Raw genomic sequence first — 16,495 nt, 5'->3', positions numbered from 1 at the left:
ACTATGATACTCTCCCCTGCTCCCAGGCTTCCAACCAAAAGACCCTTTCAGCAAAAGACCTATCCACTCTTGGTAAGTTGATACTCAACATTGCACTGTTGTGTGCTACCATTGGCAAGTCTATAACTCCAGCCTCCTTTCCATTGACTCTGCTCTTTCTACACCTTCATTCCCATCCATTGAACCAAGTCTATCATATCATCCCAATCAGTGCCTTTCACACTCATTACCCAGGAGCTTCCGCAGTCCACCAGACTGTCGCCCAATCCTTCCCTAATCTTCCATCAAACTATCACGCTGTCGGCTCATCGCACCACCACCTACTACTATTACCCAAAGCGGTCCCAATCCTATATCCAAGAAGGATTGGATGCTCAATACCGATACATCACCATCGCCCGTACTCCAGCCAGGTCACAGTCACCAACACCTCCCACACCTCCATTGACTCATTCAAACACTTCCACTCCAATCATTGGATCACCGTCAATCCGAAGTGAAAGAATGGCAAGAGGTGCAACCACTCCGCGCGTGGCCTTCGCCACAAGCGTCACCTCCATTCGTCGCCCGCGTGATGACGAGTACTCGGTCATGTCTTATTACGCCAGACACGCCGACAAATGTATCATCTGTGCCAACCCTTTTGACGCCTTCAAGCAAGATATATCCCTATGTGACCGAGGATATAAATACGCCAGAGACGTTGCTCAGTACATCTACGCCAAAGGAGGGAAGCCTTTCTCCATTATTGACAAGAAGAACGGCGATCCTTCCCAGGTCGAGGTTCCTGCAGACTGCCAAGTCATCAACAGCCTCGTTAAAGCATTCGACCGTGGCATGAAAGTGAACAACGCTCCTAAGCCTATCCTGGTTGTCCCTAAGCCTACCGAGAGGTATGAGAGGGTCGAGAGAGTGGAAAGGGTCGGCCGCTCACCCACATACGTTCATGCCACCAAGGCTTACACTTATGAGGAACCACGGAGAGAAAGACGTTATCCCCGCGAGTACGACGTCGTTGAAATCAAGCCCAGCTCGAGTCGGCGAGATCACAGGGACAGACCGTATGAGGAACGGTACCGGTCCGAACGTAGAGAGAGACCAGTTACTCATTACGAGAGCAGGGGAAGCTTGTACGAGCGCGACGAAGAGGAGAGAAGACGACGGAAACGGTACGAAGAGGAGCCGATTGTCATTCTCGCCGATCCCAGACGACGAGAAAGACGGTGAATCGATTGGCCTGCCGGGGAGTATTTCGGATTCTACAAATATCAATAATCGACATGTACCACCAATGACACCAAAAAGGGACACTACAAAAGAGAATGGTCCAGCACCAAAGAGAGTGCTCGGTTTGTAACAGTCTCAACGAGCCTTGAGCCACATTAACCTGGACGGTCCAGCAGCGAACCAACAGCACGGGGAGCTCGACTTGCAGCAATTCAGCGCCGAGCTCAAGGTATCACCAAAACAGCATTGACATCATCAAGGAGGATTTCGAAAAGGGACTCGTGTTCTAGCCTACTTGATTGATTTGTCTGCAAAATGGGTTGTGGTTTAGTGTTTCTGTTCGTCATTGACGGAGCAAATGGTGCTTCTGGCTCTTGTTCCAGTTGCCTGTCTTTCATTCATCATCAAGAATATCTCACCAAAAAAAGTGCACGAGCTGGTTGCCTCGGAAAGGAGGCCGGACCGTGGAGATGGCTGTGATGACAGGCGGCGAGAAACTTGCTTAGGAACATTCTTCGCCCGCCATTGTGGCGAGCACCTCGAAGGGAAATGGGAGGTGGAAGGAGGACTTCGGGTTCAGGAGGCCTCATCAGGCTCCATGCGAGGCTGAGACTGAGAAGGGTGTGCACGGTTGTGCATACGCGTTTTCATGGTCATACACTTATATGACATTGGGTCTCTTATTGCCGCATTGGGGAGATTTCTGTTTCTAGGAGCCTAGGAGGATTTTCATTTCTGATGCTGCCTGGGCTGCTGTGGCACCGTCGCAGCTCACTTATGTCAGCAGGAACGTTTGTGGTGTGGACCAAAGTTCCTTTTGTGTGAGACGGACAGGGGGAGGACTTTGTGGGCACGGCATGGGATGCCTTATGTAATCTAGGCTTCGCACGCATCGCACGCAAAGCGGCAGATAGATAGTACCTTGTATTCCAGATAGATCATTCAAACTCTTTACGGGGTACTGGACAATCACCTCAAACGACGAATGGTGTGCTTATGTCATTTCACGACGGGCACTTACTCTGTGAAGTACGTAACGCCCCCTTAATCAGCCTTGCATTTATCGTATGCGATGCTCGCACTCCGAAATGGCCGGATTTGCAAAGGGTCCGCAGCGCGATCCAGGCTTCATTTGCCTTCAAGAGTACCTGTCCGTGGAGCTGCAGACGTAACAGTGTCTGCCACCCTCGTTCCGGGTAGCGTGTACGCCTTACCATATGATGGCCGTTGCCTGACATGACGGAGCGAGAAGATCTGGATCATTAATGTGAAACAAGAAGGCTCAATGATGACTCAAAGGCATCAACTGTGTCCTGAACCGAGCTGAGAAGGCGACCGGAAAGCACCGCGCTTGGATCTGGATCAACTCAATTCCCATGGTCTCCCCTGCAACCGTAGAACGCCGGTGCTATGCCCACTTCTATTTGTCGCCATTTCTAGCATTGTACATTGCATGACCGCGCTGTTGCCTCCGCGCTCATGCTTTCATGGTATCCTACCTAACTGGAATGACTTGCGCCTAGCCAGTCTCCGCTTCCTCCTCCTTGGCCAGCCCATGCTCCTTGAGCAGTGACATGATTTCATCGCCGGACCATAGGTGGTGGTAGATCTTGCCATCTGGCGTCTTTCCCACTGTCGCAAACTCGACTATACCGCAAACATTAGCATCTGCACCGACAGCATCCTCAATGATCTATCTTACTCTTCTCGCTGCTCAACTTCGTTGAATCCATCGTTTTACTCAGCACCTTGACCGCCATGCCGCATGCTTCTTTCAGGTCACACTCTTCTTTGTAATCCTGCTTCAACAGAGACTGCGCGCTAGCATTGTTCGCTCCTACGCTTGTCGCCTTCCATCCGCCGTAGTTGCCTGAAGGATTGCTCTGGTACAACTGGAATTGCCGTTGGGGATCCCAGCCGGCGTAGATGAATGAAACACCGAACGGCCGCAGACCTCCGTGCTGTGTGTAGCCCTGTTTCAAGTCGCAGAGCCGTCGGACCAGCTGCTCACAGGGGATGTCTTCGTTGTAGGTGAGAAGGTATCGTTGGGCGGCTTGTCGGGCGTAGTTGATCAGAATGTTGGCGTCAGCTGTCATTCCAGCCACGGCGCAGATCATGTTGCTGTATTCCAGTCAGCGATGTAGCTCTCATCTGCATAGACATTGCGCCCCGAACGCTCTGGGGAATAACATACTCATTTAGGATGTAGAGCTTCTCTGCAGATGTATCTTGTTCGAGCAGTTTGCTTGTAACTTTCCGCTCCGCAGCAAGGACGATGCCATCTTGCGCTAATATTCCCAGAGCTGTACCTGCATGTGAAATGGCTTCTAGTGCATATTCGACTTGATATAATCGACCTTCGGGGGAGAAGATTGTGGTCTATTCAAGGTAGTTTAGTTAGAGATCAATCGCTGCTTGCCCGGTCATGGAGAACGTACTCTGGAATCGTATCTGCGGGCCATCGTGACTGAATACTCGCAATCGGTTCAAAAGGCTCTGATATCAGGTCAGAGAGACAGAATAAAGGCGGAGAGTTGGTTATATTCATATGGACTTCATGATGCGGAGGAAGCCAGTTCACAGTGCAGGCACGAGCCTCACGCGTCTTCCACCCAGTCGGCCAATCAGATCAACTCCAAGGTTCTCCAAGGCTGGCATCAGAATTATTTCCATTTCGATTTGCAACTACTGCGCAAGGGCTCAACTTTCTGGGAGCAGGGCACCGTCGCATGTCCAGCAACCTAGACCACGATGTTGAAGTCTACACATCGTCCTGCCGGTCCAGTGCCGGTAGAGGAACCTCTCCCACCCGGGTGGACAGAACACAAAGCCCCGAGCGGACATACCTATTACTACAATGCGGAAACGAAACAATCCACATATACGAGACCGACCATACCGTCTGACGAGCCCTTGCAGATCGACTATGGTGCCACCGAGCCCGATCAAGTTATGCGTGCCTCGCTCCAGGTCATGGAGGAATTTCAGAAGAATAACACACAAGGAGCGGGCCATTTCACTGGCGGAAGAAGTTACCATGACCACTCTCGAAGGCGAGGCAATCAGGGAGACCGACCAAAATCAAAGGCCGCCATCCCAGACTGTGCGCCTTGGTTGCTCGTAAAGACAAAGCTAGGCAGACGGTTCGTGCACAACACCGAGACCAAGCAGAGTCTCTGGAAGTTTCCGCAGGATGTCATGATGGCGGTCATAGAGATGGACAGGTTGGAATGGGAAGCGAAGAAGAAGGTCGAAAGTGAACCGGAGACGAAGAAACCAGAAGAAGTTCAGACAGTTACCAACGCTCCTCAAAGAACAACATCTCCAGATCACCAACCACAGCCGAGACACGACGATTACGACAGCGACTCTTACGAGGAAGTTGAGGTGACGGACGATGAAGGAGAAGAGGGCGAGCCCAAACGACCCCGGCTCGACGAGTCTCCACCTCCGCCCTCCGGACCTGTGGAACTGGGCGAAGACGACATAGCCTGGCAGCTGGCCCAAATGGAAGAAGACTACGAACAAGGCGAGGACCCGGCCCACCAATATGACCAAGGCGAAGATGAAGATGATGAAGCAGGCCTCCCACTCACAGCCACCGATAACATCGCCCTCTTCCGCTCCCTGCTCGATGACTCTGGGATATCGCCATACGCTACGTTCGAAAAACTCATCGAAGACATCCACGTGGTTGAGGACGAGCGGTATATCGCCCTACCTAACACGACAACCCGCAAAGAAGCCTTCGTTGCCTGGTCCAAAGATCGCATAAACGAGCTCCAGCAGCGCAAGAAAGCCGTCGAACAGACACAGAAGCCACGCGACGTGAAAGTCGAGTACCTGAGATTTCTGCATCGGCATGCCACTCCGAAACTGTACTGGCCCGAGTTCAAACGCAAGTTCAAAAAAGAGTCCGAGATGCGCGATGTCACGCTCCAGGACAAAGACCGCGAAAAGATCTACCGCGAGCTCGTTGCCAAGTTGAAGACCGGCGAGTCCGACCGGCGGAAAGAGCTCGTCACGTTGCTGAAGAGTATGGACAAGGGAGCGCTAACCAAATACAAGGCTGTCGAGGACTTGCCAGACGCGGTTCTACGGGATGTCAGATTCTACACTATTGAGAAAGACAGACGAGATGAGTTGGTGCGCACGTTTCTGGAGACGCAGCGTTGAGATACACCCGTCCTTCCGAGAGCGATAGAGCTGTGGCCCTCCGTATACATGAATTGTATCGAATCAAACTAAACTGTCATTGAACACTACCTAATTGTTTCCTGAACTAATAACTGAATTCCCCGTATTGAACATTTGAAGTAAGCACAGCAAGACACCCTTTGACTATACGCCCTCAATAGCAGACGACTAGAACCCCTCAATAGCCTGTCTTTGCAGAAGACTAACACGTTGAATGTCGAGATGGTATACTCGAACAATACTAAGGTAGCTACTGATGGCCCTTGCAAGCCCCAGTGCTATTGCGAAGTCTTCTCCCGTGCAGACGGTACGTCCCTACACAGCACTACGCTGATGTGACTACACACTCGCGTAAAACTAACGCTCATGCCTCCTTCACGCCCACAACCTGGTATCATTGCATCTGAGGCACTGCGAAACAGCCAACCATCCATAACAAGGTCTCCGCCAGACAGACTTATCCAAGTCTTCAGCCCTTTTATTCTGCCGTGTAGCCGGTGGTCTATTTCGGACCAGAAGCTGAAGCAGCATGACTCTGCTGCAACATAGCCGTCAACAAGCCCAGATCATTGCCCGCCTCAGGATTCTTCTCCAAACACTCCTTGATGATCCTGAACTCGAACTCTCCCGCGGTCGGCACCTGACCGCACAGCTCGACCACAGCAGGACTCGAAGCCAGCGGGCCTAGAATCTTCTGGGCATTAACTAAGGACTCCGTCTGCGGAGGAGCTGCTTGTTGTTGCGCAGAGTGTTGTGTTGTAGGCGTCGACACCGGATAATGCTGTGGTGGGAAAGCCTGGCCTGGAACCATTCCCGGCGCACCGTTGACGCCATATTGACCAGGCGCAGGAGATTGACCGTAAGCGGCGGCCTGTTGGGGTGGCATATCGAAAGCGCCATCATGAGGCGTTATAGGGGTCTGTGCAACAGGCCCGCCCCGTGACGGACTTGCATAAGCCGGGTTACCATTACCGTCAAGCATCGCCGTTGCAAGATTGTGAGGAAGTTCACTGTTCTTGATGACAATGGGCACGAGCATCATGCGCTCTCGGGTTGGGTCTGGAAACTCGGTCTCAATCTTCCTGACAAATGTTGGTAGCTCCTGACCCGCATCCAGGGGAATGAGATAGATATCTTTGATGGCTGGATTCTGGTGTTGTATGCCGACACCGAACCGATCTTTGCCCTTGAAGTATTTGAACAGCTTGTCGAACTGCTCCTGGTCGTGGGAGTTCTGTGGCTCAGGCATACATACAATGACAAGATCAGAAGTGTTGCTGTATTCCAGACCACAGAGATACTCGTCGGCTTTGGCGGGCGCAATGCGACCACCAATGGCGATTTCCGGGGGAATGACTTGATCATAAGTCATACGCAAAGTGTCACTTTCAGGCGTTGCTCCCGCTGCAAACTTTGCTGTGGCGTGGAAGCGACCGAGGTTGCCTCCATTGACCGTGCCTCTCCATACGACACCATCAGCTTCGGCAACCTCTTTGGGCGAGTATGGCGGTGACTCGGCGTCTTCATCTTTGAGGAGCTCGTCAATGTCTGCATCCGCCTTGGCGCCTGGTCCCTGAGGCTCGCGAGCAGCCACGCCGCTTGATTGTCGAGGAAGTTCGCCGAATCGTTGTTCACCGTCAGGAGAGCCTTGAACGTTTGACCACACCTTGTCAATATCGAAATTGGCCGACGATTGTCGTTTGGTGGTATTCACGGATGGCCTCGCGCGTGGAGCAGCTGCAGGTGTCTCAGAAGGACTTTTCAAGCCAGGGCTTGTGATATCTCCATCTGTGGGCTCGATACCGCTGGGTTTGCGTACAGGAATGTGAGACGTCTGAGACTCCATGGCAACTTGTCTCGACTCATCAACGTATTCTTCACCCTTGTGTGTCCGTCTAATTCGAGGTCCATCATCCTCCACAATCGTATGTTGTTTCTCCAATTCCTTTATGGTAGCTGCATCCTTTCTCTTTTGTTCATCACTTGCCATGTCTTTCGGATCCATTGCCGCAAGCTCCTCAGGAGTGAGCTCTCCGTTTAGGAGGCGTGCTGCCAAAGCATGATTCTTCTTTATGTTGAAGGGGATCGATCGAAGTTGGTTCTTGTAGGCTTCGGTAGGGTCGCCATTACCACCGGAGTGGATATGATACAGGGCGCTCTCGAGCCGTAGGGCGAGTTGGGCTGCAGTCTCTGGAGCGCTTGATCCAGCGGCAACGGCGTATTCACCTCGCTTTACAGTCTCTTTGATTTGTTGCTCTATAAGCTTGATGAGAGTTGATGCACTGCTTCTTCGTGCAGTGTTTGCCAAATCTTTCACATCCGATACAACAGGCCATTCTGACTTCGACACGACTCTCGAGGGAGTCTCACTGATCTTGCGAGCTGGTGTTGTAGTCTCTCCGCCGTCCGTATCGGCAGGAGGGGTACCGCGAACTTTCTTGTTCTGTTGCAATGTTAGTGTTTGACCGCAGAGACCGCTCATACTACATACCTTCAACTCTGGTACATTTGGTGATTCCTCAAGTTTGCGCTTCTGACCAGTAGTGGCAGGTTGAGGGGTCGCTTCGGTCGCTTCTTGAGACGAACTTGCAGGGACCTCGCTCGTACGAGCACCTCCAGACTTTCTGCCTTTCTTGCCTTTCTTCTTGCCTCTCGCCTCTGCCTGTCTTCTCTCGAGTGCTGCTTCCCACGGTCTCTCCCCTCGCGCTATGGCGGCGAGTAGGTCTTTGTGGTCTTCAGGTCTGCATTGTTCACAAAAGTATGTGTCGACTTCATAGTCTTCTGGCAAACCCATGCAGCCATTGTGTTGCCATGCAGAGCATTTGTCGCAGCAGATCATAGCTCGAGGGACATCTTCCTCTTCTTCGTATTGTCCGCAAACACATCGGATGATTTCATCGCCTTCTTCATCTTGCTCTTCCTCGGCTGCCTTCGCCTTGGAGCCTTTCCCTTTGCCCTTCTTCTTGGTAGAGCCCTCTTCGATGTCGCGATCTTTGGTGTATTGTCCTTTGGTGGCGCGACCTGATCGCCTAGGTTCGTCTGCGTGAGTGTCAGTCACAGTATTCATAGCGGAGCGCGTAGCAGACGGCGCGCTGATGATGAATGCTTACCGGCCATGGTAGGCATTTGGAGATATCGAGCGACACTACAGGATACGCAAAACGTAGAGGCTCGTCACAAATCACGGTTTATATCGCGATCTACAACAAGCCGTGGAGAGTGTTCACGAGACCAGCAGATTGCGCCAATAAGCACCCCGATGCAATCTGACCCCTCAATAGTACTATGCCTCCAGTACGAGTACCGCACGACCTCGGTCTGTGTAAAGAAAATCCTAGAAATGTAATAAGAGTGCGTAGACGAGTGTGTGTTGTGTTGGTTTGGAATGGCGCAGGCGTTGGATGGATGGCGGGAAACGGCAAGGACGGGTTTGCGACTCACCATCATAAGCTGCAAGGTGCCAAGCGGCGGAGAAGAAATGCAACGACAGCAGAGACAAGTTTAAGAGTGGCCAATCACATCAACCTCGGAACTCGACAGGGTCACGTGAAGAAATCGATGCCTGGCTTTACCCGGGAGGCAGCAAGACGAATTGTTTCACAGCGCGTTGTGATCACTTACGTGGACAACAGTTTCAATTGTGAGTTTTGGACATGCGAGGTACATTCAGCCAAAGATGACCGACGTCCGCTCCCTTCTTGCCGCCGAACGGCAGTCTCGGCGCATCACCCATCCTCACCTCTCATACACAAAATCTGGCGTGTTACTATGTACGATCTGCAACCTGAACGTCAAGTCTGAGGCACTATGGGAAGGACATCTGAGGAGTGCCAACCACCGCAAGAATGTCGTCCAGCAGTCACAAGAGAGCACAAACAGGCCCACCAAGAGAAAGATCGAGGATGTAGATGAAGTGCAAGAGGAACGCTACGAGGCCGACCATTTAGATGCCCGAAAGAAAGCAAAGTCAAAGTCACGGCCGAAGAGTGTATCTTTCGTGGTGAAGGATGAGGTGGAGGAAGACTCCGTCCCAGTACAGGTTGAGGCAGAGCCAGAAAAAAGACAGTTCGATCGACCGTCCTCACCTGCGCCTGCCGATGCAGAAACATCAAACCACGTTACGAACACAGCAGCTCCTCTTACAAGCGACCCAGCACCGGGCCCTGGTGTGGACGAAGATGAGTGGGCTGCGTTCGAGCGAGAAGTTGCTCCGCTGGCTGCGGCGCAACCACCACCAGACTATACTTCGGCCACGATAGTAGCAGCCCCTGTGACAGCGGAGCAGATCAAAGAACAAACAGACGAGGACCGGCGGAAACGACTGGAAACAGAAGCAGAGGACGAGAAAGAGGATGAAGAGAGGCGTCTAGAGGAAGAATTCGACGTCATGGAGGAAATGGAAGAACGTGTCCGGAAAATGCGAGAGAAAAGAGACGCATTGAGGCATCCGGTGCAAGCTGGAACCGATACTGGGCAAGAAGAAGCCACTACGACGGCCGTCACCACTGAGCAGGAAATGATTGTGAAGGGAATTGAAGAAGAAGAAGATGACGATGAAGAGGATGAAGATGACTGGTATTCATAACATTCGTGATGGACTGTCAAAACAGATACCCAAACTCCGCGAATAAATCGAAGACTCTTAGCCGCCCAGTCTAAAAGCCTTGTCTGAAGAGAATCGTCCCGAAAAAGAGAGCCTTTGGCCTCATCCCCTATCATTTGAAATTCTCACCCATCAACTCTTCGATCTCAACAACGCCGGTGACTTCGTTGTTGTAATCAACAATTCCGAGCAGAGTCCCCCGTTTGAGAAACTCTGTGCCTCGACCCGTGCCCTCATTCCGCATCTGGTGGATCCAACTTGTGCATTCTTCCACAGATATGGTGCCCAGCACGGATATCCAATCGGTCTGCTCAATGACCACTCTGCCGTGTTGGTCTTCTAGGTCTTCGATAGGCGCTTCAGGATTCGTCAGGTGTTGAATGCGTCGTGGACCGACTATATGATGTGGTGTAGTACGGACGAAGCCTCGTGGTGAACGTACAGCTGTTAGGAGTATATCGAAGCACAATAGCTCATGCCCTGGACGCCCCGTTGCAATCGGTACTTGAGATACCACTGTGGCAAGATCCGCCATTCGTCGCTCGGGTTTGGAAGCAGGCTTGATAGCAGCGCCTATGGCACCTCCAGGGTGGTTGGAAGCAAATATGGCGGGTGTCTGGAGTCCAGCAGCAGCATGCAGCTCGTCCGCGACGGCAAGTGCAAGGCTGTCACCGAGCGCAAGGGTAATGGTTGTTGATGTTGTCGGTGCTGACACGCCAAAGGAAGAGATCTCTGATTCATGAATGATTGTTGGTAGTATAATGTTCTTAGAATTTGACCTGGCTGGATGCGTCGCAAGTGGACAGGTGTCTGCATTCAGATGTGCTGTCATAACAATTAAAGGGATGCAAGGCTGGATATGCGGAAGAAGCGATAAGAGTTCGGGCGTTTTGCCAGAAAAGGTAACCATAACCATAGTGTCGTTCGACCGAACGACGCCCAGATCTCCATGTAGCGCTTCAATTGGATGCAAAAACACTGCATGGATGCCCAAAGACACGAAGGTGGCTACGAGCTTCTTCGCGATATGGCCTGACTTGCCAACCCCTGTGAAGATAGTCTTGCCATGCCGGGTTTCAGAGCTGATAATTTGGCTAATAGCGTTTAGAAGGGATTCCTGGATCTCGGCGGAATTGGTATAAAGCTCTTCGAGATGGGTCAAGGCAAGTCTTTCGGTCGATAGGACGTGCAGAGCTTTCCTGATTGTTCTGCTGTCTGGTTTGAAGGCTGTCTCGTAGAAGTCGTCCGAGACTTCTGGAGGCGTGATTGGTAACGACTCGATTTGTTCTGTTATCGGACCAGACAATGGCATAGACGGGGTGACTGGGGTGGGAAGCGAAGGCCGTTGTGAGAAGGCCATTTTGTTCTTGATATTCTGTGGTGACAGGGGTCAGAAATCGACACAGGAAATGATTCCCGGTCAAGGTTAGGTATAGCCTTCAATATACAGCAATAAGTCGTCGGCGATATCCTTCCTCGGTTGGCCTGTATGAATATGAAAGAGATGCGATGATATGGCCACGTGCTTCCCCGACCTCAAAGGGGATAATCTGTGGTGATATCGTCTGGGTCGGTCAACGATCGACCAAGCGTGTGACAGTTCGCCACCCAGGATTGCGAGTTCCAGGAGAGCCTAACATGACGCCATAGATCTTTGATAAGAAGCCAGGCAGGAACGATTGAGCACAAGGTGTTGGTAGAAAGTGCTGCTGATTGACGACAGGTTTCGAGGCAGGATCAAGGAGATCGATGGGAGGCAATATGATCAATAATGATGAGCCTGGTATCGCGGTCGAAAGAGTAAAAAAGGGTTCTGACCAGGGGCCTGGCGTCTGTGGGCTAGAACTCAGGCCACGCTAGTCCACGTATGCGAGTGTATCAATCGAGAGAATCGGGAGAAAAGATAGGTAGTCAGCCAGAGTGGATTCTGCATAGACTGGTTTCCATTGTGGTTGATGAATGGCTCCCGATGGCTCAGGAAAGACGCGGGAGATAAGGATCGTCTGGAAGGACCAGGCACAAGGCATCGGGAAGCTTCGTTGGCTTCGAAAACAGACCGCTATTTCTCAGCCACACCCGCAGATACCCATCGATGATGAAACCCAAGCACAGACTCCCAAGGGGAGCGAGCATCAATCTAGGTAAACATGGAGCGATTCGGATAACTAAAGTTTTTGGTGTCGATGGTGCAATCGATGGACAGGGTGATGGGAGTGCACAAAAATGGCCTGTAGTGGTGTCACTCACGGAATCTATGCCAAGGCCCAGCCTTTATGCATGCAACAACCAGCAACCTCTCCGTACTGTGGTAGTATTGAACCCTGCAGCATATTCAACTCGGTACGGAGTACCTCGCATTAGTGAATATCCTTGCATGCCCGAGTTCGGATTTATCCTCTAACCTCTGCCACAGAAAATATAAAGCTCCAGCATCGGGACAACCTGATTCCGCTGTCCACAACGCCCAGGCGGTTTCAATACTGTTTACCTGTTTTGTTTTATAAGCACAAGCTTCCAAGCATGGATGAACGCGTCATGACTCTTTGCATGCATCTCACGGTGGCCACGACCATCAGTCCCATTTCGGACGCTTTGCTGGCCATTGGCGCCGGGTAGAGATATCAATCCCCGGGAAGATCCAGAGCCTGAAGCATGTGCTTGCGACCAACAATTGCCGGAACCTTCCGCGGCATGACTAATGATCCATCTACAGGATGAGTCTCACCGCTCAAGAAGCGAGGAATGATTAGATGTCTGCGTGCATATCAAACAGAAACACAGTGAATTTGCCTATCCACTCGACTCTTCTCTCTTGAATCAATGCTGCGCAACAACGAAATCATCGGGATGACACTACCCTACAAGTCGTCTCCATTGGTGGGCATCAGATACAGCTGGTAAGCTGCGATCTGGATTGCCCGAGCCTAGGTCGATGGAACAAGATTATGCGCCAACTGTTGCTTTCAGCCTGGGATCTCTTTTCACATGCTCATAAATCCTTGTTGCTTTGTTGGACCCTTCACCGGTTTCCTCGCGAACGGGACAGACGATGAAGTCGGTCTGCGGCATAGATGTCAATGCTAATCAAGGAAGCAGATGCAGTGCAACCTGCGATGATACGGAAGAGAGAAATCATGGGGCAGCAGCGCTGGTACCACACGGCTTGCCTGGCCACAGCACATGCCGCAAGGCTAGATCCTTGCTGCATCACCGCTGCCATTGGAGTCACCTCATGGCTACATGGATTGTCATGTCATGCCAGAGCTCACCATACCACTCTTCAAGCCGAGACGTCTTCACCTCTTCCACTGACTCCTTGAGAGCGATTCAAGACACCGGACAAAACGGAATCTCGGACAGTGGCATGGGACACTTGCAAGAAGAAGTACGTCCCACAGCGCTAAGCAACGTGTGCTCTTCGAGACAGCCATCGCCTAGCATACATTCGCCTTCCTCGCCGTGTCTTAATGGCAGACTCCATGCTGCGCATTGCAAGGCTGTTGGACTCAACGGTGCCGCTGCGCCGAAAGGTTGCTCTCCCTGTGTTGCGCGGTAAGTCAAACCATCCTCTTTTGAGGTAGGGTTTTCGGTGATTCTATGCTTTTACGCTCCTATACACCGACGCGGACAACCCTTCCCTCCAAGCGCCTGTCAATCATGAAATTGAATTTTTGAGTCGGTCAGGGATTGGGTGTCTTTGTCTGGATTGTTGCCGATGTTTGTCGTTGAAACATGGTTTAAGGAGAGCAACGACTGTTTCTGGACGATGCAGCACATCTATCGCATCCTCATGACCGTTCATTGGGCCACTTACGGCATTATAGGGCGCTGGACCGGAACTTGGAGGCATACAGATATACTACCACAATCGGCTGTCTAGCCAATTTTGAGACTCTGTACCTGGGTAGCCTACAACAAAATTCATGCTCGAAGACCTGCGTCAACTATGCGGATCATGTCGCGATCAATGCCTTGATCAAACGCCTTGCTGTAGATGTTCGTGAGTCGGCTCCTTTACTGCAAAATCTACTGCCAGAATGTGGTGATAGTAACAGAGATTGATACACATCAGATTCGGCATGTTGCTTGGTGGTGAATTGGGAAAATCGTCACTGGCTCGGATGTCACCCATTGTAGACTGGTGTGGAGCTGTCCCAATCGGCAAACCCCCAAAATCATCCGCAACTGAACTGGAACTGCGATTGCCAGCATTACATCGGCAGCAGAACCGCTCTCGTGCTTTCTTACACTCAACTTTCTATGCCCAATATTGAAGTCAACACAATGTCCGTCCCGGACAAGCACTAATAATATTTCTACGACAATCTCGCTAAGCCCTTAGATGGGCGCAGCAGTATGCCTTCCGCGTCGCCGTCCCCAATGAAGCGGCCTTCGCTAACCGAACGAACATCTTCCACCCATTCTCTTTCCTCCTCAGGCAAGCAAACGACCACCCACAAAGTCCATCGCCCACATGTTGTCACCCGTCACTCTCGAAATGCGTCGCATGGCAAAGGGCTTAGCAAGTTGGGCAAGGTGCACTCAACGGCAAGTATCATCACAAATCAACACCATCAAAGGAAAAAGTCTGGGGGCACCACACCACCCCAAAGCCCCAGAACGGCGCTTGTGAAACGCAACAGCTCTCATGTGACGCTGCCCAAGAACCTTTCACATGGCAACCTGCGGAAGAACCATTCGGCCACTGCCTTGGCAAGAAACACCTCCCACCCTGCTTTGAAGAAAGCCGGACTTGCTCCTCCGGCCCCCATACAGAATGAGAAAAAGGATGGAGTTTTTCACCTTGGAGACCGATCGTCGGATGACGAAGAGGAGGCAGAGTGGGAAGATTCAGCAACTCAGTCCCCAGAGATGACTCGCAATAATTCGAAGACAGCAACACCAGTCCGCGTTGGCACTCCCAACGGTGCACACGGCTCGGAGGAGACTGCGGATAGGGTCCTTGTAGACCGAACGAGGAAGTCATCTTCACCGCCTAAACCATCCCTGAAGAACAATAACCGCTCTGCTCCCAACTTGAGAAAGGAATCGGGTATTTCGCCGTCACAGCTTCCTCCAGATCCCGCCCTCCTAAACCAACATCCCCGCGCGTCCCGAGCGCCTCCGGCCATGTCGACCGTGTCTGCGCAGGTAGGGCCCAAGGACCTTCTCCGCAATGAGTCCTCGAGATCATTTACTCATGTTTCACATGGCGAGGCCGCCTCGATAATGACTACCCCAGCCAAATCTGGCGCAGGGTCAAATCAAGCCGCAGCATCCTCATCGGTCGATGGTGAAGTCTCACACTTTCTTCCTGACACTACAAACTCTTCATTTCAGCACGACGTAGATGGCTCCGACGACGATTCACCCTCAACTTTCCTATCCAACTACAAGCCGCAGCCTTCGGAGTCGCCCGAAAAGGCGAGAAGACTGCACAAAGTACGACTCCCTCCGAATGCATCCAGGACTCAGCAAAAACTTGAGCTGCAAAGAAGAGAGATCATGCGCGCTGGCGCAGCGACACCGACGACTCCGCCGACGCATGGCATGGGTCTGAACGGATCTTCGACATCCTTGCACAGCAGAACCAGCTCAAGAAACCGTAATCGATCCTTAGCTGGTGGACGCAGTCTAGCTGGAGAGTTTAAGGCCGTGAAGCAGGACTATGAGAGTGCCGTGAAGCATTTGACGGTAGTGAGGAAGTTCCGAAGTCCGGTTATGGAAAGCGTGAGCAGGCTCAAAGAGGGCAATGTCCTACCACCAGAGCTCGGCAAGGTGCACTCGAACGTCGCATCCTCGAAAAGTCGGCCTCTGAGCCGACGTGGTTATAGCACAGCCAGTGCTAATGGGACACTGAGGACCGGGACCAGCAAAAGTCCCGAAAGTAAGAGACCGCTGCTGGCATCACGGTCGAGCAGTCGCAGTCATGTAGGAAGAGTACATTTCGAACGGCGGAGCAGTCATGATGATATTGAAGTGACACCTGCGCAAGGCAGTCCGGATGATGCAGAAGATGACGAACAAGAAGGTCTGTCAGCAGAAGAGGCCTTGATACGACGGATTTGGGACAGTCGAGAAGTGTATGATTCTGGAGAATCGATACCTCCTAGGTGAGGAAGGACAGAGAACTATCCTTACCATGCATTTAATGCTGCGTTTTGAGCGGAATGATGATTTTTGGCAGTAGTACTCATACATTGAAGATGATGGTTCAAGCAAGATACCCATATGATGATTGAGGGCTAGCAAGATCCTCCTCTAACCCGAAATCCGTACCGCGTATCGAACAAGGTAAATTCATTCCCAAGGCACGTCTCGCTTAACGCTACGCCGGCGCCGAACTTGTCGGTACTTTTGTCGTCTGAAATCCCCCAATTTTCCACCACACTTGTAATTTGTGGCGTCGAGTGACGGTCTGAACCTCCAGTCATTCTTCTTTCTAAAAGCCTCTTTCGAACTTCCACT

General features: G+C 51.7%; 8 protein-coding genes across 8 annotated transcripts; 5 read left to right on the top strand and 3 right to left on the bottom strand.

Moving 5' to 3' along the window:
- Positions 1–5: 5 nt before the first annotated feature.
- Positions 6–1,406, top strand: EDD37DRAFT_23849 (uncharacterized protein). The gene has a single exon (XM_062810575.1). It carries the CDS (start codon positions 505–507, stop codon positions 1,225–1,227), a length of 723 nt encoding a protein of 240 aa, XP_062674745.1. The 5' UTR covers positions 6–504; the 3' UTR covers positions 1,228–1,406.
- A 1,340-nt stretch (positions 1,407–2,746) lies between these two features.
- Positions 2,747–3,689, bottom strand: EDD37DRAFT_557261 (proteasome subunit alpha type-4; the record flags this gene model as incomplete). Its single annotated transcript, XM_062813699.1, has 4 exons — positions 2,747–2,874; positions 2,930–3,348; positions 3,422–3,606; positions 3,666–3,689. 4 exons carry the CDS (start codon positions 3,687–3,689, stop codon positions 2,747–2,749), a joined length of 756 nt encoding a protein of 251 aa, XP_062674744.1.
- Positions 3,690–3,834: 145 nt separating this feature from the next.
- Positions 3,835–5,494, top strand: EDD37DRAFT_615382 (uncharacterized protein). The gene has a single exon (XM_062815595.1). It carries the CDS (start codon positions 3,979–3,981, stop codon positions 5,401–5,403), a length of 1,425 nt encoding a protein of 474 aa, XP_062674743.1. The 5' UTR covers positions 3,835–3,978; the 3' UTR covers positions 5,404–5,494.
- EDD37DRAFT_615380 (transcription factor S-II, central domain-containing protein) lies at positions 5,479–9,007 on the bottom strand. Its single transcript, XM_062815594.1, has 3 exons — positions 8,535–9,007; positions 7,916–8,463; positions 5,479–7,867 (listed from the first exon to the last, which is right to left on the bottom strand). Exons 1-3 carry the CDS (start codon positions 8,548–8,550, stop codon positions 5,927–5,929), a joined length of 2,505 nt encoding a protein of 834 aa, XP_062674742.1. The 5' UTR covers positions 8,551–9,007; the 3' UTR covers positions 5,479–5,926.
- Positions 9,008–10,009, top strand: EDD37DRAFT_689599 (uncharacterized protein; the record flags this gene model as incomplete). The annotated part of the gene is made up of 1 exon (XM_062819983.1): positions 9,008–10,009. The coding sequence occupies exon 1, from the start codon at positions 9,101–9,103 to the stop codon at positions 10,007–10,009; it is 909 nt and encodes a 302-aa protein (XP_062674741.1). The 5' UTR covers positions 9,008–9,100.
- A 65-nt stretch (positions 10,010–10,074) lies between these two features.
- On the bottom strand, positions 10,075–11,753 carry EDD37DRAFT_23753 (arabinose-5-phosphate isomerase). The gene has a single exon (XM_062810567.1). It carries the CDS (start codon positions 11,385–11,387, stop codon positions 10,140–10,142), a length of 1,248 nt encoding a protein of 415 aa, XP_062674740.1. The 5' UTR covers positions 11,388–11,753; the 3' UTR covers positions 10,075–10,139.
- Positions 11,754–12,804: 1,051 nt separating this feature from the next.
- On the top strand, positions 12,805–14,181 carry EDD37DRAFT_23814 (uncharacterized protein). Its single transcript, XM_062810573.1, has 3 exons — positions 12,805–13,579; positions 13,712–14,027; positions 14,100–14,181. The coding sequence occupies exons 1-2, from the start codon at positions 13,077–13,079 to the stop codon at positions 13,905–13,907; spliced, it is 699 nt and encodes a 232-aa protein (XP_062674739.1). The 5' UTR covers positions 12,805–13,076; the 3' UTR covers positions 13,908–14,027; positions 14,100–14,181.
- Positions 14,182–14,383: 202 nt separating this feature from the next.
- Positions 14,384–16,144, top strand: EDD37DRAFT_644634 (uncharacterized protein; the record flags this gene model as incomplete). Its single annotated transcript, XM_062817532.1, has 1 exon — positions 14,384–16,144. One exon carries the CDS (start codon positions 14,384–14,386, stop codon positions 16,142–16,144), a length of 1,761 nt encoding a protein of 586 aa, XP_062674738.1.
- Positions 16,145–16,495: the final 351 nt, after the last annotated feature.

This window comes from Exophiala viscosa (assembly GCF_022695815.1).
Source record: "Exophiala viscosa unplaced genomic scaffold EDD37scaffold_1, whole genome shotgun sequence".
NCBI lineage: Eukaryota > Fungi > Ascomycota > Eurotiomycetes > Chaetothyriales > Herpotrichiellaceae > Exophiala > Exophiala viscosa.
The sequence above is the reverse complement of the archived record's forward strand: the minus strand, read 5'-3'. Positions and strand labels throughout refer to the sequence as shown.